This window comes from Lepidochelys kempii, chromosome 4 (assembly GCF_965140285.1).
Source record: "Lepidochelys kempii isolate rLepKem1 chromosome 4, rLepKem1.hap1, whole genome shotgun sequence".
In the NCBI taxonomy this organism is placed as follows: domain Eukaryota; kingdom Metazoa; phylum Chordata; order Testudines; family Cheloniidae; genus Lepidochelys; species Lepidochelys kempii.
This window is the reverse complement of record NC_136383.1, coordinates 12,182,921-12,205,930: the sequence shown is the minus strand read 5'-3', so window position 1 is coordinate 12,205,930 and position 23,010 is coordinate 12,182,921. Positions and strand designations below refer to the sequence as shown.

Genomic DNA, 23,010 nt, shown 5'->3' with positions numbered 1-23,010 from the left:
CATTTTAAGGCTGAGCAGTGTGAATCTTGTCAATCACCTCTTTGAAAGAGAGGTTAAGTCCACCTATTTAAACTATTGGCCTCTGTCTTCTGGGTAACTTCAGTCCGCTATCCTTTTGATTACAGTGGTTTACACCAAGTTGATGCGCAGATAGCTTTCTCTTTTGTTTAGCAATCTCAGAATTAGCCTATGGTTGACAGGGAGGATGTCTAACAAGGTAATTGGAAGAAAAGGAATTTCTTCTAAACAGCATCCGCTGATACTATAGACAGGCTCCCAGTAAGCATTGTTGATTAAACCAGCTGTTCGGTCGGCTTACTTAGAAAGCTTCCTATTCTATTAACTGGGGGGAAGACTGTAGGAGGTGTTACCTGTCAAACATGTCCAGGAGCAGCGCTCAAACTCTGTTTGTTTTTTTGGAAGTGCCTTAACTTTTATTTTATTCGTTTCATACTTAACGTGGTAATGTTGTGGATCAGATCCTATGAAACTTTAGTTTCCTTCTACCAGTTTTGCCACTTTGAACTCCATAAGGCACCCTGTATCAGGCTCTACAATTTTTCCAATTTGGCCCACTACCCTGCCCTCCTTATGTAGCCCTTTGGAAGGTTGTGCTATAGCCAGGCCCTCTGTGCCCTTTTTGCAGGGTTGTAACAGATGCCTTAACTGGTATTGACCTTGTCCTTGCAGGCAGTCCAGCCATGACCCATAGAAACCTGACTTCCACCAGTCTGAATGACATCTCTGACAAACCTGACAAGGAGCAGGTAAGCTTCAAATTCTGACTGCATTTGAAGTTGTACCGAGGGAGTGGGTGAGTTTGGAGGGAGAATTTGAACCATAAAACTGGAGTGCAAGAGATGGGCAAGAAACAGGTAAGTAGATGGATCAGGTGCTCTGCACAGCCCACTTACAAAACACCTCAATTGTAAGTATCAGCCATTTATAACGCAGCAGCTGTGGTAGTATCAGAGATGAAGCAACCACTGCTTGCGGTAGTTTGTGGTGTGACTAAGAGATCTGGCAGCCATATTGCTGATTGACTGGTTAAGCAAAGTATGTTGTCCTTTTCCTTGAGAAGTGAATGGATAACATCTAGCTTCTGATTATCTCCAGCTTTCCTCTTCATGTTGAAAGAGAGATGCATACTTTCAGCCTAGGTTCCACAACACACTTCATAGTAGATGGTATGACTTGGAGCTGCTTGTACCCCAGGGTGTGCACTCTCCTCTATTGGGTGATGAAGTCCTTATCAGTGATCACTTCAAAAATGCACATTTGACCAAAAAGGTCTTAAAAGAAAACGAAGATGATATATAAAAAAAAAAAAAAAGTTGGATTGGATAGACCTGTGATGTCAATGAACATAACATCTTTGTTACTAGCCTCCAATAATTTGCCTGTTTGAGGTTCTCTGAATCGGACAGTGTTTTTGGTGCCTTTGTACATGCTGAGGGAATCATACTCATTTCCTTGGTGTGTTTTCTCATCTTTTCAGAGCGTTTCGGATATTAAAGAGTAAGTTTATTTGAACACTTTGAAAGCTAGTGTCTGAATAAATGCTCTGTGCAAATTTCAATCATCCTTCTGTTACAGATTCTCAAGGTGTGACTGTTTCTCTGGTGGCATCTTTTCTTTCTTTTTTTCTACATTGTTTAGTCCTTTTTATTTCTTGATGCAAAGGAGAATTATACAGTTAATGTATTTCCCTGAGAATTTTATGATCAGCCAGGTGAGAATGGCTCAAGTCCTTCACAGTGATAGTTGCTGGCAATGTTGGTGCTGCTTATTTGGGTTTTTGTGTTAAAGGGGCACATGGACACAGTCACTGTAAGAAAAAGAGTTCAAAATAACTTCAGGTTCTACAACTGCCTTTCAGTGCCCCCAGCCAATTTTTGTGTTTTATGCTATCGCATATTTCTCTGATTTAAAACAAATTCTCTCCCTGTTTGTTCTGTGGAAGATTCACACAAAAGGGGGAAAGAACTGACTGGAGAAACATCGAAATGGACTATGCAAAAACTGCAGTCAAATGCATGGAGTAAACAAAGTAGAAAGAATAGAGAGAGACGTTTTGCTGTCTAATCTTAGTTTTAATAATCTGTTAAAAATTACTTCCAAGAAAGTTTTTTTTTTTCTCCCCCCAAAATATCCAGTTTTGTCAAAGCCAAATCATTTTGTGGAGATAGTTTGATTTTGAGAGAGCAAGATACCCTCGCTGTAGATGTGTTGAGGTTCTGCCTTGGAATCTTTTAGACCCAGGGTCAAGTCCTTGTTTTGCCTGAATCAGAAGAATTGGGGATGAAGAGCTCTGCTGTAATTCAGGCAGAGCAAAAACTTGAAACTGAGTCTCTCACATCTCAGGCCAGCTCCCTAACCAACAGGCAGTGGAACAAAAACACAACGGTGTGTTTTTCAGAAAAATGCTTTCATTCCCACGTGGAACAAAAACCAATTGCAAAACCTCAGAAGTTACCACAGGATGGAATTGCCATCCTCCGTGCTCTGGTTGGTAATGTCTTTCAAAGTATGTGTGTGTATTTACACATACACTCTCTCTGATTGTAAGGAAGCCTTGATGAATATTTTTATTCATAGAAAGGAACATGGGGCAAAATTCTGTATTTAACAGGAAAAGCAGCAATGTAATATAGTATAAAATGTTTTGTAATAAGGATCCCATGTACTCAGTAGCAAGCTGGACCTAAATACTGCAACAATTTCCTCAGTTTTCTGCAGCAAAAACATGCTGAATTGTATGTCACTGAAATTTTGGTGGAAGCATTAAGCAAATCCAGAAAATTAGTTTTTTTTTAAATTGCATTTAATATAAAATGAATAACACAATCAGTTATATTAATACTAACAGCCGTGTTAGTCTGTATTCGCAAAAATAAAAGGAGGACTTGTGGCACCTTAGAGACTAACCAATTTATTTGAGCATGAGCTTTCGTGAGCTACAGCTCACTTCATCGGATGCATACTGAGTGCGCTGTAGCTCACGAAAGCTTATGCTCAGATAAATTGATTAGTCTCTAAGGTGCCACAAGTCCTCCTTTTCTTTATATTAATACTGTGTTTATTCCCAAAGTGAGATTTGAAATGTGCAGTAGAATTCTGTATGGATAATGACTGTCTGTTTATAGTGAAACACTGCTGGGTTTCAACTAACGTGGTCTAAAATGTCTGTTAGTTATTTAGCAGACATCCTGCTAATGAGCTTTTCACAAGAAAACTCTTGCCACATAAGGTTGTCAAAGTTAGCCCAAGAAATCACCTTGGACCTGAACTTTAGTTACTGATTGGCTCATATGCCAACTTTGATAAAATCGGTGAAATTGTGATGTTGCCTTGTAACTTTCTTGAGCTAAGCACTTACCAAGCAGCCCAGGAAGCTAGGAAATAAATTGTGATTTAATACATGTAAAAAGAGCTGACTTTCTTGCTGTGACAGCTGAGTAGCTGGCTCTCACTTTTTTGGTATTCTCTCTGGAGGTCAGTCAGTTCCCCAGGCTGTATGTTGGAACGTGAGCCTACTTAAAAAGGCTCCCCTGTTTTTATTTATTTGTTTGTGTGCATCGGAGACCACCCTATCTTTAAACGTTGGCATACTGGAGTTTGTTTATGGCGGGTTAGTTAGCTCAAGACAGGAAATAACTTGCAAATAAAAAGCGGAAAATTATGTTTACCGGTACGTGTTTTAAGTGACGAAAAAGCTTTGGACTAGCTTGTGTTTTCTCCTGCCTATTATCTTTTTCTGTGAAATACAATGATAGAGTTAATAACATAATAAGATTATAACCAGAATTTGGGTTAATCTGTGTTCCAGTAGGCTCTTAGTGAGCAGAAAAACACCCGGGGAGCATTCGAGGATCTGGAAAAACGTATACTGTTTGCTCTCTGTTCACGGTGAAGCTGTTTGTTCCTCTGAAGGGTGTTTTTTGTTTATTTGTTTGTTTTCTAAAGGGAATTTAGTGTTGGTGGAAAGCGTTTGAGGGATTGCACTGTATCCCCAAACAGTCACTACACATGCTAATGTCTGTCAGTAACTGCTAGGCTTCATGTGAAAGGCTCCTTATCCTACTACCAATCTCTGGAACCAGCAGGTCTCATCTTTTTCTATACTGGGACCCTGCAGCAGTTCCCATCCATATCTGGGATGCCCTCCCATTTTAGTAATATGGAAGAAGAGAGAGTCATGCCCCACCGACACCGATTTCTGCCCCTGCCCCCGTGGGTTTGGACCCCTCAGGTTGAGAACCTCTGCCTTAAACCATACAATCTCCCTATTTCTCTGAAGTTCTCATTTGGAGACTGGCTTCCTCTGGGCAACCAAAAATGGAGAGGACCCCCTCACATATTGATGTACACACCACATTTCCAGTGGGTCTTTCTAGTCCATTTTGACTTTCCAAGTTGGAGAAAAGTGGAAACTCCTCTCAAACTTCGGGGAAGCATTGAGGCGTGGGCAATGGGGAGGTGAATTCCATCACACAATCCTCCTTTTGGAACTCCAGGCGTGTAACTGTCACAAATACTTTACTTCTGCATTTTGTATTTCTGACAGACTGAGAGGTTGTATACACTTCACAGTGGGAATGAACAGACTAAACTTAGAAAGTGCCAAAAGAGGACACTACAGTGGGGACAAATGCAATCTGCAACATGTTAAATATGCTGATGCTTTTATTTAAGTGCTGCTTGGCTGCTTTTCACTCCGTGGAGTCATCCTGCCTCTGGCTGCAGCGGTGAAGAACGGTTGTCTGGGCCTGGGCTTTCAGGTGACCTAGGTGTTCTCAGAGACTTGGGAGAAAAAGCTGTGGAGAGGCTGTTTGCTGCAATTTGATGAAGAGCACTAAGGAGCAAGGACCTTGTTACAGCGACACAGGTGCTGTAAGAGGCAGTTAGTCCTGTGTGTAATGGCGGCATTTGTGGTATGGTGAGCTCCTACTGTCCAGAATACCCAAACAAAGCCAGAGTTAATGTATTTGCCAGAATAGAAAGCTAAACAGTAGCTAGGCCAGGGCTCTCCAGGGCAGCATATTAGTGGGATCCAGGTACGTTTTTGAGGTTCTGCTGCAGCAACATTCAGGGCTGCTCCCTAAGGCTGCCCTCCTCGCGACTGAAGGGTGCTTATTTGCTCCTGCCCATCAAGAATTCTAATGATAAATCAGGGAAGCTAGCCACTGCCCAAAGAGAGTGAGTTGAAGGCAATTGGACTGCCCCTCCCCATCCCAGAGGGCTAGTGAAGGGAAGGAAGAGAAGAAGGTTGCTCCCCGTTTTCATTGACTGAAACAAGTGTAACTCTGATGCAGACTTCACTCTGATTCTCATGTGCTTAACTTTACACTGTGAGCAGTTCCATTCAGCTCAGTGGACCTGCTCAGAGTTCTTAAAGTTAAATGTGCATATGCCTTTGCAGGACTGGGGACAAAGATAGGGAAAGAACCTATCAGCAGGGGCCGGGACACACAGATCTGCGCAGACACAGGCTCCAGTAATGTCAGATGGAGGATATGTCTACACTACAGCAGCACAGCTGCAGCTATGCCTCTGTAGTGTAGACACTTCCTATGTTGATGAAAGGGTTTTTCCATCACTGTAGTAACTGCAGCTCCTTGTGGTAGCTAGGTTGACCATGGACCTAGCAGAGTCTACAGCAGGAGTTAGGCTGACCTGACTACGTCGCACGGGGTGTGAAATTTTTCACAGCACTGAGTCATGTCACTAGGTCGAGCTAAGTGTTAAATGTAGACCAGGCCTTGTTCTTTTGCTAAAAGGTCTATAACTGAGATTTTCCCATCACGTGCTAGCAACGCTGGTTACACAGACAGGAGGGTCGGTAACGTTCCATGCTGCTTACCTTGGATTTGCTTTTTTTTCTCTTCGGATTGTTTTCATTATTGCCTTCTTTAATCTACATTTCAGAATTTAGTCTAGCTGCTGATGGGGTAAACTTTAAACTATTTCCAGAGAGAGAGAAAATGAACTTCTGACCTCCAGTGGAAGGCTAAAGTGGAACGTGTGGGGAGTGGCGAGTGGTCTCAGGGAAGGGCAGAAGGAACTCACCCTGGAGAACTCATTCAGAAGTGTGGAGCGCATGCTGCCCTTTCCCCAACTGCCAGTGTAGCTAATAGTTAGTGGGCATGGGGAAAAGTTTGTTGTCTGAGAGGAATGAAAGGAGTTGGATGCTGCAGATTACAGTTACACGGTGGGATTTTCAGAAGGGTTCAGCATCGGCTTCATTGCTTCCATAGAAGTCAACAGTAGCCAATGCAGAACCCTTTAGAAAATCATCCCACCCATAAAACTCTGCTTTCAAATGATCATAACTTGGTGAAACTTACACCTTTCAGGCTGAAGTTTTTCCATGCTCAGTGTGAGCTTAAAGGTGACTTTTTTGGGATGTTTTTGAACTCTGACCACAAGTGACTTGAGAGTGAAAGGAGCTTGGAAAATTTTTTTTGAGAGAGAGCGCACTCTTAATCTGAAATGTTTGAGGTTTATAATTTGAAATGGAAATAGTTCTTCCGAAGGGGCAGTATGTGGCCTTTGTTCTTGATTAAATTGGTTTTGATTTAACTGAGTTAAGAGAACTTGAAAATAATGTACTGATCCTGAACAGTACAGGTTTTTTGCTAGGCTAGTTAAGTGTCCTCCTTCGTGCTGTGTGCGTGTGTGTGTTATTGCCTAAGGCCCTGATTCTGCAGAGCACTTTGTTACATGCTTAACTTTAAGCATGAGTTATTCTATCCCTGTTCCGCAAAGCACTTAAGTAGACGAGTAAGTCCAATTGGCTTCAATGTATTGAAGAAAGTGTAGAGAGAAGTTTGTGCCAATATATTGTGTTTGGGAAATGGTTTATGATCATGTAATTAAGAACTGTGCTGCGATTCCCATGGGGGCAGAGTTAAAATAGACATGTTTAGCCTTAATTTGGTGGTACTGATTTTTGAGTGCTCAACTACACAATGGTTTCTTGACATATATTTGTTTTTCCAGGTAATTTAACTCTTAGGGTGGGATTTTCTAAAGTGCTCCGCATTGGCCTAACTCTGTTCCCACAGAAGGCAATGGTAAAATTCCCTTTAACTTTAGTGGGGATGAAGTTTTACCAGCGATAAGTATGACTGTCAATCCTATCTCATTGCTGTATTTTTGTCATGTCATAGTGTAATTTAGTAATCTAACAGCCTAGCTATGTAACTGTGTAATGAAGTGTGCTTGGTTTGTTTAAGTGTTACTTTTGATTCCATCTTCTGATACCAGTATCCGTGGTGTAAATCATCACTGACCTAAAAAAGGTATATATGCCCGCCTCTGAAGATGTAAAGAGAAGAACCTTTCAAAGGCTCTGTTCAGGAATGACACTTATCGAAGTCAATAGAACTTATGCACATGCTTAAAGTTAAGGACATGTTTATGTGCTTTTTTGAATTGAAGCCAAAATGTGTAAACCTCACAAGTATTCGATAGTTGCAAAATACCTGTTTTATTTTTATGGTTGTTTGTGATCTAAATGGTTAATTTTCCCTTAGATAATTATAGACTATCTTTGCACTTTATGCTGTGATCTTATCTTTGGAAAACAAATTGCTTGCCTTTATCACCACTTACTTAAAAAAAAAAAAAAAAATCTTGTCACTAGTTTAGTGTAAATCTGCCCCTCTCTCTCCCAATACAAAAATATGCTTTATTGACTGCAGGTTATTGACTCCATGTGATAAGCAGTCAGATTAGACCTGTATCAAAGAACAGGTTGCTCCATAAATAGTGGCGGGGTTAAGAAATTTCCTTTGCATAATACTTTATCCAAGGTCTCTTTCTTGTACTTGGAATAGGATGACATTGTCATCAGAAGCAGATACAGCTGATAATAAAATGAGGTGGAAAGCCTGAAGTGATAAAGCTCTGTGCTGGGTTTCTAAGATAGAGAAAAGAGGAGTGTCTAGTTTAAGTTTAAAATCATACGTTTCACTCATTTTCCTGCACGTAACTCATGGAAAATGGATTATTTTGAAGCCTCAGTAACAACAAGAATAAGTAAGGTCTGTTGCCAAAATGGTGAGTTCGCAGAAAATCTGAATTGTGGATCTTAAATGCACACAAAGAACAACCTGAATTTAGATCTTACGTTTCCCCCACAGACACACACGACATCCTATAGAGAGACTGTGTACATATCTCAAACCTGTATATTTGCAGATGGTGCTGAGGCTGTGATTATGGTTTTAGGCTACACTGTGTAGTGGCTTACCTGCCAAAGCAAGTCCCTTGTGACCATGCAGAGTCTGTCCCTGTCAGTGGAAAGGTGTTATGTTGGCATCTGGCAATGAGTAAAAGGTGTCCCATTATTTGGCATTTCTCGCTTTTTACAACGGGAATGTCAAAGTCACCATGATCATAACCAGGCTAAAATTGTGAAACAGTCTAATTTGCGGCATGCTGAGCCTCACATAGTTGTGTTTGCAGTATAGAAGGGGCCTTATTGCCTCCCTCTCTCATTTTCCTTTTCTTCCTATTATAGCTGAGTCACAGGAGTGGGAATGTCTGTAACCTTCTAGAGGGAAATAACTACTCCACATCTCCCCCTGTCAGGGGCAGGGCGCTGTTCGCTTTCACAGATTTTTAAGGCCAGAATGCACCATTGTGATAATCTAGTCTGACCTCCTGCATAACACAGGCCATAGAACGTCATCCGTTGTTTTCTGCATCCAGCCCGTAACTTCTGGCTGAACTAGAGCATATTTCTTTTAGAAAGACATCCAGTCTTGATTTAGTCTTAAACTAGCACTTATTAGGGCACTGAAGCCTGAGTTCATTGCCAGTGGGCTAGAGTGCCCCTCCCGGCAGTGACAAAGTGACTTATTGTACCTTGTTAAATTTAGATTGCACAAGTAACTGCAAATTGATTCTGCATTATGAGCTTCTTTCAGAAGCAAGCATGGTCCTGAGTCAGTCACACCTCTCCACTAGAACCTATTAGTGCTGATTATTAACCTGAACTTAAATGAATCACACAAAATGCTATTTTTAAGCATGATTTATCGGTTTTACTTTTTCCCCTGGCAAATCTATAAAAAATAATTAATGGGGAGGCGTGTTCCATTTTTAGCACGTTCTGGTGTTGACAGAACACCCATTGCTTCCCTCCTGATGTAGGAGCTTCCACAAATCAGTTGCCTTCATTTATCTTATTTCAGAAGACACCAGCTGTGGGCAACATAGCAATTATTTACAGTTAGCCCAACAAGGAAAGGTCCTGGTGCTTTTGGACAAATGTTGTTTTGCTTTCTGTTTTCCAATTTATAAATAAAAGTCCGAACTGATGTTCTATGTGTCCCAAGAGCAGAGCATAGTGATGGGGGATTCTTCAGATGATATGAAGAAAGAGAGAATATTTCTTGTCTTTGTTAACACCATATCGCAATTACACCAGTGTAAGGGACATAATTAACATTTTGAGCGCTGTCAAAAAATACCAGCCTCGCAGATTAACTTGGATAGATCCTTGCAGGGTTTGTTCTAGAAAATACAGGTGAATCCTTTTGGAAAGGAAAACCATTACTGAGATTATTATTGCTGCATCAGATTGTTTTTGCTTCCTTCCTGTGCTCCACCTGTTTGGGAAGTGCTCATGATGAAGAATCTGACAAGCCTTGGAGTGTATGGTTACCATTAACTGCTTACATAGAAGAGAACTCTTGGGTACCCTGGAATCCTTCTCCTCACAGTGAACAGACCATAACCTAGTGAAGTAGAAGGACGACATGGAAATACTTTCATGTTCATGGTGTAGTTAAGGGGGAACGCCTGCTAATAATATATGTAAGGATAATTTTTAAAATATATTACAAATAATGCATGGATTGCAAAAGCTGATATAACCTGAAAAAACTTCTCAGCATTTAGCCAACCATAGAAGGAAAAAACTTTAGTCCATCCAGTGCATTTCCCTGCCCAACAATGCATGATTGTTCTTCACAGCAAATATTCTAGTGTTTTGCCCAGCCTAGTTTGCAATGTCCCAAGGGATGGAGCTTCCACCACTTCAGATGAGAGGGTACTCCACATGCTAAGAGATTTCAGTGAATGTTAGGAAAAACCTTCTAACTACCCAAACTTTACCCCATTTTTGCTAGTTTTATTCCCCACACATCACCCTAAATAATTCCTCTTCCTCCTTGGTGTTCAACCCCTTTAAATTGTCCTATGCTTTCTTATGGCATAGTCCTGTTTCCATTGAAAGCAATAGGTGTTTTCCCATTTATTTAAATGGGAGAAGATTGGGCTGCTAGTCATCTGTGAATCAAGTTATACATACTGTATATTTAGCACTTTTAAAAACTTTCCTTATACGTTTATCCCCCTTAACCACTTGATCATTTTTTTATTGGTCTTCTATGGATGACACCAGCTTGTCAACATCCTTCTGGTAACGAGATGCCCAGAAATAAATACAATATTCCAGGTGCTGTTGCAGCAGAGTTGTAAAGAGAGGGCTATTAGATCCCTTCTCTGGGATGTTTTAATGCTTCTGTGTATGCAGCCCAAAACTGGAGTGACCTAGTTTTACTGCTTATGGGCATTGCAAACTTCATTCAGATTTTCTGTTTAACACCACCACATGAGGGTTTTCTCTGCATTACTTCTGTCCAGCTTTATCCTTCCCACTGAGTGTATACCAGTTACAGACGATATGTCTTCAGAGTTATTCGCTCGTGTTCTTGTATGTTTGAATTTATACAGTAATAAAATGGATGCCTATGCCAAATGAAAAGTGCCTCTGCCAAACATTGAGTCTCATCTTGTTGTTTTCTGCCTTTGGTTTTAATTGCGATAGATAATTTGTGTCCTCTTTCTGTCCTCACTGGTGTTTATTACTCTTCCCAGCGTGATGTCTCTGAATTTCACTGAGATTCTCTTCCCCTCTAGCTCTGATTTTCAGTGAAAAGAGACTAGTCGTTTTCACCATTGTAGTTACTCGACTTTGTTCTGTTTTGTTGTAGGCTCTCATGCACTGGCATGTTCTTGCAATATTTGAGTTGCCAACATGCAGGAGAACGTTTACAAATGCGCTAATGTATGATTAATTCAAGGAAATGTTATAGGACTTACATGAAAGCTTATTTTTACAAGATCCAAATCTAGGCTCTGTCTTCATCTGGCAATGTCCCTTAAAATCTAACTTTGGCAATCCTTAGCTGGAAGGGGGAAAGTGCAATATGCCTATAATTAATTGTCTCCCACCCCCCCTGTTAGGAAACTGATGCACAGTAGTTGAGGCTTGCCTAAGGTCATACAGGTGGTTAGTGTATAGAGCTCTGATCCCTTAAATCCCTGTCTCAGGCCTCATTCATAAACAGATCCTTCCTCCCCTTTGTGCAGCTGACTCCCACAGAATTTGAGGGGCACAAGCTTACTCACATTGTTAGTGACATGATATGGAGTTGGGTCATACGTCAACTGCCTATATTTAATAGTTTTGTCTATCCTGGGGATTTTTTTTTTCAGTGGCAGTTTGGCTCACAGGACAGATCTTTGTCTGCAAACAGAAGTCGAACTCAATGTCTTGTATGTTTCATGTGAATTCGAATCTGTCCTTTGTCAGTCTCTTGAATCTCATAATGCTACCTCTGTTTGAAGAAATAGTGAATACTCCACAGGAACCTGGGAATCTGATGCTCTTTACTACATAATAGTGCTGGCATTCCCAGTACTGTGCAAAATCTGTTGGTCCTTCATGCTTTGTTAAAATGAGCTTGGCAACCCCTAAAGGCTTTTTTCTGGTGGCTTATATTTGAAATAGAAGAAAAGATGGACAGATATCTTATTGGAGGTCTGTTGGGTATGTTAACAGTAACGTATTGTTGAGTATGTGCAGTAACGTATACATAATGGAATATGTATTGATATATAGATAATAGAGTGAACTAGTGTGTTCTCGAGCTGACAAGACTTGTGTTCAGGATGGAAAAAGGCTTTGAATGAGTGTGGTCAGCTGGAGTGCTTAGTCAAAGAGATGCACAAAACCCTTCTTATTTGGTGTGATGTGTGCAGTGCTTACCCAAATCAGTGTTTCCATATCAACAGAAGCCTCTGCCAAAGCTAATTCTAAAGTTAAAAAGAAATTGGCTGGATCAGAGAAGCACTCATTCTCTTCCTGGGAGGGATGGGCTGAGGACTTCCTGCTGTTTGGAACTCAGTCCATTGATTGATTTTTGTGAGGGTGCTTGGCTGATTTTTACTGTTTAAACGGAATGGACTAATCTTCCAAATCACCAGCAGGGATTCCTAATTTCTAGATCTGTCAGCATGGATGACCTAGTTTTACTCCATGGGTCTCAAATGCAAATGACTTTCTCTTCCTGTACATTTAGCTGACGCCTTTTTAAAAAAGGGAAACAGACATTTCCAGGAAGGCTAGTTAATGCCAAGACTTCATTTATTTTGTTTATACGCATAAATACACAGATTGCCCAACAGACTAGTTTTTACTTGCTCAGTTTTTTCCCCACTATTCAGCAGTAAAAAATAAAAATAAAAACCCCAACATTTCTGTGTAACGGGTTTTGAGTATGGTCAGGCAAAACATGTAGCACTAAAGGAATTCCAGAATGATTTTTTTAAAATTCCAGTGAGAACTTTTTTTAAACAAGTACACTTGTGTTGCAAAATATTGGTTGCTTGTGCTAGTGGGCAAGAATCTGAAAGTGAAATTGAGTAGAAACAAAAGTGAAATATACTATGCTATGATTGCCCAAGCTGAAATCCAAAAGGAAAAAGGGCATAAAGTAGATCAGATTTTTAAAATGCGCAGAAAGGTGTTGTTGGTAGCATAGGCAAGGATGTTTCTTTCAGCAATGAGTCTTTTTAACTTGACAGCATCCCTTTAAGTAGCCATAGATACTGTCCTCCTACCATTGTCAGAAATGAGAGTTTCAATATAGCATAATTTGTTCACTTTGGAAGTGGAAGGAAGCCAGGTCCTTTCTTCTTGCACCCACAAAACATTTAGCCTTCCATTAGCCATACAGAGAACTGATTAGAATGTTACTATTATTGAGATTCATGGGGAAATACATCTTCAGGATGTTTGTTTTGGCCTCCTTCTGATCAAATTGTAACTGTATCATTTCACAGTTTGTGTTGTGTTAAAATCTTGTATGACTAATTGAACTGATGGCACTTCATGTGCTGGGGTGATTTCAAAACACTATCCACATCTGTAACAGGGTCAGACATCTTGTGGCCAGAGGTCACTCTGTGGCACCCTGCTAACAATTCCTCCCCCTCTTCAGAGCCCTTTACTAAAGTTTGGTCTACACCACCAACTTATGTCTGTATAACTAAGTTGCTCATGGGGGTGGACTGCTCACTCTTAGTTGTCTCTGCTGTCCCCAAGCAGCCCGCTTTCACTGCAGCTTCATGCTGTTTTTATAGTGGAACCGCCTGATTCAACCCAGCTATGGCACCTCCATAATCAGGGTTGGCTAGCCCTAGGCCCCCCAGCCCTAAAGAGCAAGCCACCCTATTAGAATATCCCATTGTATTGAATTGTTTAAATTGGTGATGTGTTTCTAAGTGCCAGAGGTAAATGGTGCTTAATTCAGAGACCAGCTCCAAAAGAATTCCCTCTAGCTGGGGGAGCTGTTTTGTCTAGAGTTCGGCGATCATACCATGCTGATGTTGCTCTCCTTGCTAAAACAGCACTTACAAGTACTTGCAGGGAAAGAAAGATTCCCTGCTAATCTGCCAGGAGAGCCAGGGATTTAACTGCTGTGACATTTACAGGGGGTCAGTGCGAATTCGAGTCAATATTAGGGTATCTAATTGATGCCCTCTCCTGCATAGAGGCTTGGACAAGACAACTGTTGGCCACATCTCATCAGCTGTGTGGGTGGAAACTCCAGTAATATCTTCCTCTCGCAGATCCCAAGCCATTGCCCATTAAAGTCAATAGGAGTCTTTCAGCGGACTTGAATGGGAGTTGGGTCAGGCCAAGAAAGATAAAGGGCCTGATTTTGCTCACGCAGTGTGTGAATTGCCAACAACTCCATGTAAGTAATGGAGTTACACCATGGTAAAACCAGCGTGAAAGCAGAATGGGGTCCAAGGAACTGGCGTGATGGTGTTGGTGAGGAACTAAGCACTAACACTAGACAGCAGAGTCCTCTTAGAGGCCCTAAACCAAAGTTGATTGAGGTCAATGGAAAGACTGCTGACTTCAGTGGGCCTTGGGTCAGGCCCATAGTGAAGTAACCTTTTTTCGACAAAAGCTCATGCTCAAATAAATTGGTTAGTCTCTAAGGTGCCACAAGTACTCCTTTTCTTTTTGCGAATACAGACTAACACGGCTGTTACTCTGAAACCTTCTTTAAGCTGGAGTACAGTTTGTTTGTTGTCCTTTAAGTGGAGCTTCTGTCCATCTAAGATCACTATAAATAGCTTTCAGTGCTTGGGTTTTTACAAAAAAAAATTACTTTGGGCATTACTCAGTGAGCTGAGTTCTGATCTGACCCAAAGTAAAGCTTACATGACCTGCCCTTCCCTTAACTGCCCTTCCTCCAAAGTGAAGCAGCAGGACCTTGATGGAGAAAGTACACGTTTCTGAGAAATAGTCAGTGTAAAGTGTTCTATAAGGTAGAATTTTGCTCTCTGCGTAATGAGCTGGCCTTGGTAGTTTTGCTTTTCTAGAGCATGTCTTCCACAAGGTTACATTCTTGGGCTTTTGTTCCTTCACTCTAACTATACAATTTCCTCCCCCACTCCCCCCAAGTAAGCAACATTCTTGATGGTTAAACCCAGTGGTGATGGTGACTGAAAGATTTTAGCTCAATGGGATGGGGAGCTGTAACCTGCATTTCAAAGATGACAGGAGGAAGGCATGTCATGAAGTTTACTGCAGCTGATGAGTTACAAACAGCATGTAGCGCTGATCTTGTTTTATTGATGCTTTTGTTATAAATCTGGCCCAGCATATTAATGTTTCCATGTACCTGTGTAATGGTATCAGTCTTGAATAATTGTGTTTTGTCTCTCCTCAGTAAAGCAGCTGGGTCTTGGGGTAATGGTTTTTCATGCAGAGAGCTGGCCTGTGTATACAGTTAAGGATAGGACAGCATGTGCAATCCTTTCCTTTTAGGTCAGATCAAACAAGTGACAGGGACTTAGGTTTACAGAAATTTTTTTCTTTCATGCTTCTGTTTGGGGCCAGATTTTCAAAGCAGGGTGTAACTGCAAAAAAAACCCATTGGCACAGAAATACAGGGAGTGAAATGTGTGCAAGTACAGGTACAATGTGTGTGCATATTTTTGTGAGAATGCTACTTGTGCCCTGCTGATATAGCATTCATACCCTCAGCTGTTCTCAGATCATCAGTAAGTGTTGCTCTCGCTATTTGCCTGGTAGCCAAAGTCAAGTAGCAATAACAAGAAGCATCAGTCATAGTTCCTATAAAGTTATCCTTTGCAAATGCATGCATAGTAGGTATTCTGTTGACACCATCTGGCATCAATGCAGCACACAGTCTCAAAGGAACAAGCAGTTTAAGCTTTTGCAGGCCTTCAAGTTCTGAGAGAGCTGCTGGCAGTTGTTCTGCAACTGGTGGTGTGGTTTACCTTGACTTTAGCTCATGTGACAGAGGTTTTTATTTGGCAGCTTCTCATTAGGCCAGAAGTGATCAAATATTAATATACACACACACACATGCAAACAGGCTCTTCTTAAGATTAATTCTAAGTATTATTTACAAGCTGCTTCTCAACAGCTGAAACGTCATTAAAATAACGTGATTAGCTAAAGGGCTTCTCCATTCAGCTTGAGGGGTTCTCCATGAAAAATTTTAGTTCAGCTGTACAGGTTTTTTAAACGCCGTAGTTAGTGACTGACTTATTGAAATTCCTGCTTTCCCAGAGTCATCTTCTGGATTAGCCTGTGAAATACTGCCCATATGTGCCGGGCGCCACAGAAGAAGAGCAGTGTATCTCGGGCAGTTCCTTCCCCTCTTCTGCGTTCAGTGTTTTTGGTTTGTTTTTTGCAGTAGCACCAAAGGCCTCAGTCAGAGTCAGGACCCCTTTGTGTAGGGTGCTGCACAAACACCTAGGAAGAGACTGTTCCTGCCCCAAAGAATGTAGGCCAAGATTTTGAAAAGTGATGAGTGATTTTTGGGGATTTTAGGGGTCTTGTGCTTCTAAGTCACTTACGGCCGTGTTTCACAACCTTTTCGATACCGGGGACTGGCGCCAGTCCACGGGCAGGTTGTTGAGAAACACTGACTTAGGGTAGGTCTACACTGCAGCTGGAAGCATGCCTCCTGGCCTGGGCAGACAGACCCTCGTTAGCTCTGCTCAAGCTAGTGTGCTAAAAATAGCAGCGTGGATGCTGCAGTACAGGTGGTGGCACAGACTAGCCGCCTGACTTCAAGTCTGCCTGACTAACGGGTCTGTTCTCGGGTGGCTGGCCCAAGCCACTACAGCAGCGGGTCCTTTAGCACTTTAGACAGACAGACAATGCTAGATTTCAAACCACTTAAGTTGTCAGTACAGGATGGGAAGGCAGATGTGAGACCAGAATCTCCAAATGTGCTTGGGGCCGCCCTGCGTCCAACTGCCATAGCTTCCCCCTGCACACGCTTCTGCCAGCTGGCGCTGTCAGTAGCAGCAGCACTGAGGTAAGGCCTCAGTTTCCCAGTACCCTCCCAGGACCTGCAGACAAATGCCAGGGAATGAAGACCTACCATCTTGCTGCCCCTTCCCCCCCTAGGAGCCCAGTGCTCCATAGCACCACGCAGGAGCTGGGAAGCTAAGTGCTCATCTGGCCCACTGTCCCTGGTGCATGTGGCTGGGATGGGAAGAATTAGGTCCCCTCACTGAGAGTGAAGGAAACTGTTGACTGACTCCACTTGCTTCATGGCTCCATGCAGGGCTCTGGGAAATACACTTACTGTGCTGACCCAAAACTTGGAAACCTCACTGTGGTGGTGGCTATTTATTGTCTGTATTAGTGCCAGAGTGGGAGATGTGGGAATTGAGTTTGGGACCCCATGTGCTAGGCACTGTACATTTCCTCCCCAGGACTTACCGTGTAAATAGAAAAGACCGCCAAAAGGTAGGAGAGAGGCAGTGATGCTATTTGTATTTTACTGAGGGGGATCTGAAGCACATAAAAATTAAGTAATGTGCCCAAGGTCACACAGGAAATGTGTAGTGGAATAGGGAATTGAATCCAGGTCTTCTAATTTCTAGGCCAGTGATTTAACCACAAGAAGGTTATCCTGCCTCCCTGGAAGGCAGCGTCTCTGCTGTTGTGTTGCTGGCAACCACATTCAGACTCTGAGGAGGAGTGTGCATGTGAGTTTCGCTCAGTGTAGTGCATGACCATGATAGCCTTGTGCTAGTACGAGAGGTAGAAAGTATAGCTGGTCATCACCAAAACAGTCAAGCCGACGAGACACGTCGTGCTATCAGATGCACATTGTAAACAAACTGACCTAATAGAAATAATGTTTGTTCATTAATCTCTTTCACTTCCTGTAATCGGAGGGGAGGCTTGTAAAAACAGTTGGTTAAAAATATGTCCAGTGGAGGTGTGATTTTTCTAGTTGACTGTGCCCCTTTAGAAGTTCAGTGTTAAAATGTTCGATGTCTAATGACCTCAATGGTCAGATCAGAAGAACGTGTTCAATTTAGCAGCGCATAGAAAAAGTAGCAGGAGTTGTTACGATTGTGATGATTTAATTTTTTTAGGCTGTTTCTGCTGAGGACTTGGATCTTTTTAGAAGCTGCTTGGGGGAGAGGTTCAAAATGGATCGTAAGCACCGATTTGCAGTCGTCCCATCATTGAACTTGCTGCAAATGAATTAAGAAAAGCTTTGCACGCTGCTGCAATGCTTAGCTATGGTGCTTTCATTTTAAAAGAGTAGGTTAAGGATAAATGGGCCTGATCCACCAAAATGACAAACCCTCCCAAACATCAGGCCTTGAGCTTCCTCCCCGAGGCTCTGACTTGTCAAAGCATGTACACATGCGTTTCAGTTTCTCTATTCAGCAAAACACTTAGCCACATAGACGGTTAGGGTTGGAAGAGGCCTCAGGAGGTCATCTAGTCCAACCCCCTGCTCAAAGCAGGACCAACAACTAAATCATCACATGTTTAACCTAGTGGCTCTCAATCTTTCCAAACTACTGTACCCCTTTCAGGAGTCTGATTTGTCTTGCGTACCACCAAGTTTCACCTCATTTAAAACTACTTGCTTCCAATATCAGACGTAAAAATACAAAAGTATCTCAGCACACTATTACTGAAACATTGCTGACTTTCTCGTTTTGTTTGTGTGAAATTTTAGCTTGTTCCGACTTTGCTAGTGCTTTTTATGTAGCCTGTTGTCAAACAAGGCAAATACCGAGTTGAGTTTATGTACCTCCTGGAAGACCTCTGCATAACCCTGGTTGAGAACCACTGGCGTAACCTGTTTAGCAAAGTTTAATGTGGGCTGTTTTGCTGAAACACAGTCCTAGCCAATCTCTTATTTTCAGTCCCAGTGCCCTGGACAAACAAACAATTCCATTTTCCAGCCATCCCCTGATGGAATCATTGATTCTTACCCTCAGAGTCTAGCCAAGGGAATGTCTACACTGCCGTTAAACACCTGGGGCTGGCCCAGATCAGCTGACCAGGACTCAAGAGGGTTGGGCTGCGGGGCTGTAAAATTGCAGTGTGCACATTCAGACTGTCTGGAGCCTGAGCTCTGGAACATTGTGAAGCGTGAAAAGAAAAGTACTTGTGGCACCTTAGACTCACGAAAGCTCATGCTCAAATAAATTGGTTAGTCTCTAAGGTGCCACAAGTACTCCTTTTCTTTTTGCGAATACAGACTAACACAGCTGTTACTCTGAAACCTGTGAAGGGTGAGGATCCCAGAGCCTGGGCTCCAGCATGAGCCTGAATATTTACCCTACAGTTTTACAGCTGAACCCTGTTAGCCCAAATTATCTGACACAGGCCAGTCGCGGGAGTTTAACTGCAGTGTAGACATACCCTGAGAGTGAAATCTTGAAGTCAGCGGGACTGGGATTTCACCCTCAGGTTCTTACTGCTGAGCAGAATGTTTAAATCAGCTTTTTTTTCAATCTCTCTACTTTCTGGAGCAGCTCTCCAAAAGGACGACATAGTGCTAATTAGAGATTCATATCATGGTTTCATGTTATCGATTGCTTGTTTTTCAAGCAGGATCTCCTCCCTTGCCTCTGTTCCCTAACTAGTCTGCCAAAGCTTCCCCAGACTTACTGGGACAGGTATACTTCTAGGTTTCTTTTGCCTATGAATTCCGTGAACTACCATGCAGTGCCTAAAATCTCCCTCTTTCTTTAATAATTTTTTTAAAAAAAAGTCCTGTTATTATTTCATAGTAACCTCAAAACTGCCAGGAGCAGCAGTAAATATAAAGGGCTAGATTGTCAAAAGGACTCAGCATTGGTCTATCTCAACTGTCACTGAAGTTGATGGTAAAAATCAAAATTAGACTTAAGACTGAGCATTTTGGAAAAACGTGTCAGAACGGCTTGGTGTCCGACTGATTTGGGAGGCTGCATAGTAGGCCACACTGCCAGCTTGTGCTGATCTCTGCACTTCCCACTGCTTTCCCACACCCCCATTGTTTTTTTATTTGCCTTGCCCCTGCCAAAAACGGGCACAGCCGCCAGTGGAACCATGGCGGCAGCAGTCACGTGAAAATGGACGTGCTGCTCCAGGAGATTTCCTGCTGCTGTCACTGGGGAAGTGTGATGCGCAGGACTAGTGGCTCGGGTACAGGCCTGCCATGCAAGAGTCCCTCTTGGGCTAATTTAATAAATGCAGCAGAAGTGTGTGCAGTCCAGTGCTAAACCAAAGCCTGTCCTCGTAGATTTCTACTGCCAGGAAGATACAGGAAAGCAGCCAAGAGATGCTTTTCTTTAATTAGACTTCTACTGCAGTGTTTTCCCACCTAAGAAGTCAAAAGTAATTGATTATGTTGTCTACGTTATTTAGCCTACAAACTTACATTTTGTTGCCTAGACAATGCCTGTTTTATTGCCCAGTGGGTATTCTCACATCGTGAGTGGTGCAATTATGGGATGTAGGTGGAGAGATTAGAAGAATAACCTTCAGGCTCTAAGGAACTATTTTTAGTCTGAAGCTATAGCTGTACTTTCAGGGAAGACACATAAATGAGAATAACTCTGGCAGTTGGCTGATCAGGGAGAAGCTGGTTAGTAAAGTCCCTCTGGCACTCAGATACAACGGTGATGAGCATAGTATAAGACCTTAGGTACAGTCCTGTCTTGTTTAAAGAACAATTACTGGAAACATATAAATAAAACGTCTAAACCCCATTAGGCTTTTGTGTGTTTTTGCCACTTTGTTGAGTTTCTAGAGTCACTGCTAAGATTGTGACTGAAATCTCAACACTTCTTTCCTTACTGGTGTCTTAACCCTATGTCACCTCATCTAGCACTGCTCCTGTCTTTTAGGCTTTATCTGTGCTTATGCTGACCGCAGCCAGTATTCTTAAAAGGACCTTTGAGGACAGGCCTTGTGGTTACCCAACCTTAGATGGAATGCAAAGACCAGAATTTTTCTCCCTGTTTCTGATCTGATCAGATCAGAAAACAGGGTTTCCACCGCTGGGGCTGCCCCAAATAGATTATCCCCTTATGTAACAGTCAGCAGTGACCATTATTGTAAATGAAACCAATTTTATTTGGCATTGGAAATAGGAGAAAATATGAAGAATGTGTAAATATTCTTTCTCTCTCTAATATGTGTACACACGTACGCATGGGCACAATCTGACCCTGGAGCAGGGTTAGCTCTATAGGCTAAACGTTAGGGCTTGTCTTCACTAGAAAACTACATTGAGTCAGAATATAGCCAGGAGGCATGTGCCATATGTGATTGCTTCAGGTTCTTCCTCTCTCACCGCTTCCAAGTCCCTGGTATAACTTGAGAGTCACTGTTTGTTGTCCCTTAGTATCTTGTATTCGGGTGTGAGATCCCTTCAATATAAAGGACATTGTCTGAGTAATGCACAGCATAATCACCACCTGGCCCCTACATGGGTCAGAGTTCAGGTTCTTGGGATTGATTCTGCACTGCCCAGCACTTGGCACGGTCATGTACCCCTGGGTAAAGTGAGTGCAAAATGGGTATAAAGTCTTACTTCGTAGCATTTTATACCCACTTTACACTGTGGTACATGACTATACAAGGGGCTGGGCAGTGGAGAATCAGGCTCCTTGTATTGTGATTATGCATATTCCTACGTGATGGGAATAACACCTCTGTTTGTTATGTGGATAGTACAAGATTGATGGTGTCCTTAACAATTCATTCTCTTGCTATTAAAGTGCCTGGGTTTTATAAATGACGTAGTAGAGTAGGTAGCTACATTGCTCTCAGTTTAACTGACTTTATTAGAAAAGTTTAATTTGCTTTGTTTTTTGAATAGCCTAAATTTTAGCCCTGACACCACAAGTGAGGGTGACAAAGAAAAGGGAGACATGGAACAAGGAAGGATGAAGATTACAGCAATATGATTACACAGTGACTTAGGGAGTTGTATGTGCCAAGTGCATGGTTGTGTTTCAGAGAGTAGTGGTCCATTTATTTTGATCCTGTTTGCTGTTCATGCCTTCAGTATCATTTAAAAAGGCACCCCCATCCCTAGAGAGCAAACATCTGCTGGGAGAATGTCTGTGAGCATGTTGTGTCTCACCATAGATGGTCTTTCTGCACACTTGATATTGATGGAAAGATATACATCTTAATACTTTCATCCACACACCAGGTACAGTTGGCAACATTAGAGTCAGAATCACAGAAGTGTAGGACTGGAAGGGACCTCAGTAGGTCATCGAGTCCAGTCCCTGCACTCAAGGCAGGACTATGTAATAACTAGACCATTCCTGATTCCTCCATTGCTGATGTGCTACATCACTGTAAAGTGAGGCACGGCAATGTGTCTTACCCCAGAAGTTGAGAAAACATTGGTTACAAATACTAACAAACCTTTCAATGTTTGCTGTGCCTATAACCTCCAACTTGATACTCCCCAGAAATTAGTGCACAAACTAGTTTCAAATCCGCGTTGTGAAAGGTGGCTTTGCTAAATCCCTGTTGCACAGCCCCACAGGGAGCAAGTCGCAGGTCCTGATTCCTGAGCCGCTATGATTTCCTCACAACTCCTCCTTGGGGAGAATGGAATCACTGTGAGAGAGATAGGGTTTGATGTCCTGTGTGCTAAGGAGAAGGAAGCATGTTGCCTGGAGAAAGAGACCTGGGAAGCAGGTATTCCTTCGTGCTGCTTGATCGGAGGCACTAAGTTTCCAAGCCTGCTCCTCCCCCCAGCAGCGGGTCTGTCCCTGCTGGATTCTCCTCAGGGCCAGCCTGCAGGAAATGCTGTGCTTCCATGCACCAGTGGACCCTGCTCACTACCTCTCTCCCTAGCCCTTCCTGGCGGTGTAAAGCCTTCTGGAATTTACAGACTAGCTAGAACCAGGGCCAGAGTTACACCTTACGCGCCCCTCAGCACAGCATCTTCAGGAACCCCTGCCTACAGCTGACCTTCATGTTTTCCTTAAAAAATTAAACTTTTAATCCACTTTTGACTTTTAGGAGCCCCTAGGCACATGCCTACTGTACCTAATTGGAAATCCAACCCTGGCTAGAACTCAGTGAGAGGATTCCTTGACGACCTCAGCAGAGCATGTCCTGACTCCTGTGTATGTGTTGATTCTTCCAGCATTGCTTTAACAAGCAGGGAATTATTTAGCAGCCTAAATTTAAAACGAGCAGAGATTTGGTTAGGGGAATTAGCATAAGCCTCATGTTTTTCCCATGCATTTAATGTTTTCCTGCTTATAAATATTAAAACATGCTGTTTGCATGTACTCTGGGGCTTTTGGGAGGCAATGAGGCCAGATCCTCAACTGGTGTAAATTGTCATAGCTCCATTAAAATGAATTTCTCCA

At 42.4% G+C, this 23,010-nt stretch overlaps 1 protein-coding gene across 7 annotated transcripts in view; it reads left to right on the top strand.

Annotated features, from left to right (window-relative positions):
* Nucleotides 1-23,010, top strand: part of SLC4A4 (solute carrier family 4 member 4) — a 268,875-nt gene that overhangs the window by 150,347 nt on the left and 95,518 nt on the right. For all 7 annotated transcript variants that reach the window (XM_073340388.2, XM_073340382.2, XM_073340384.1 and 4 more), the window contains one exon: nt 691-767. In XM_073340388.2, coding sequence (XP_073196489.1) covers nt 691-767 — 77 coding nt within the window. The remainder of the gene's footprint in view (nt 1-690; nt 768-23,010) is intronic.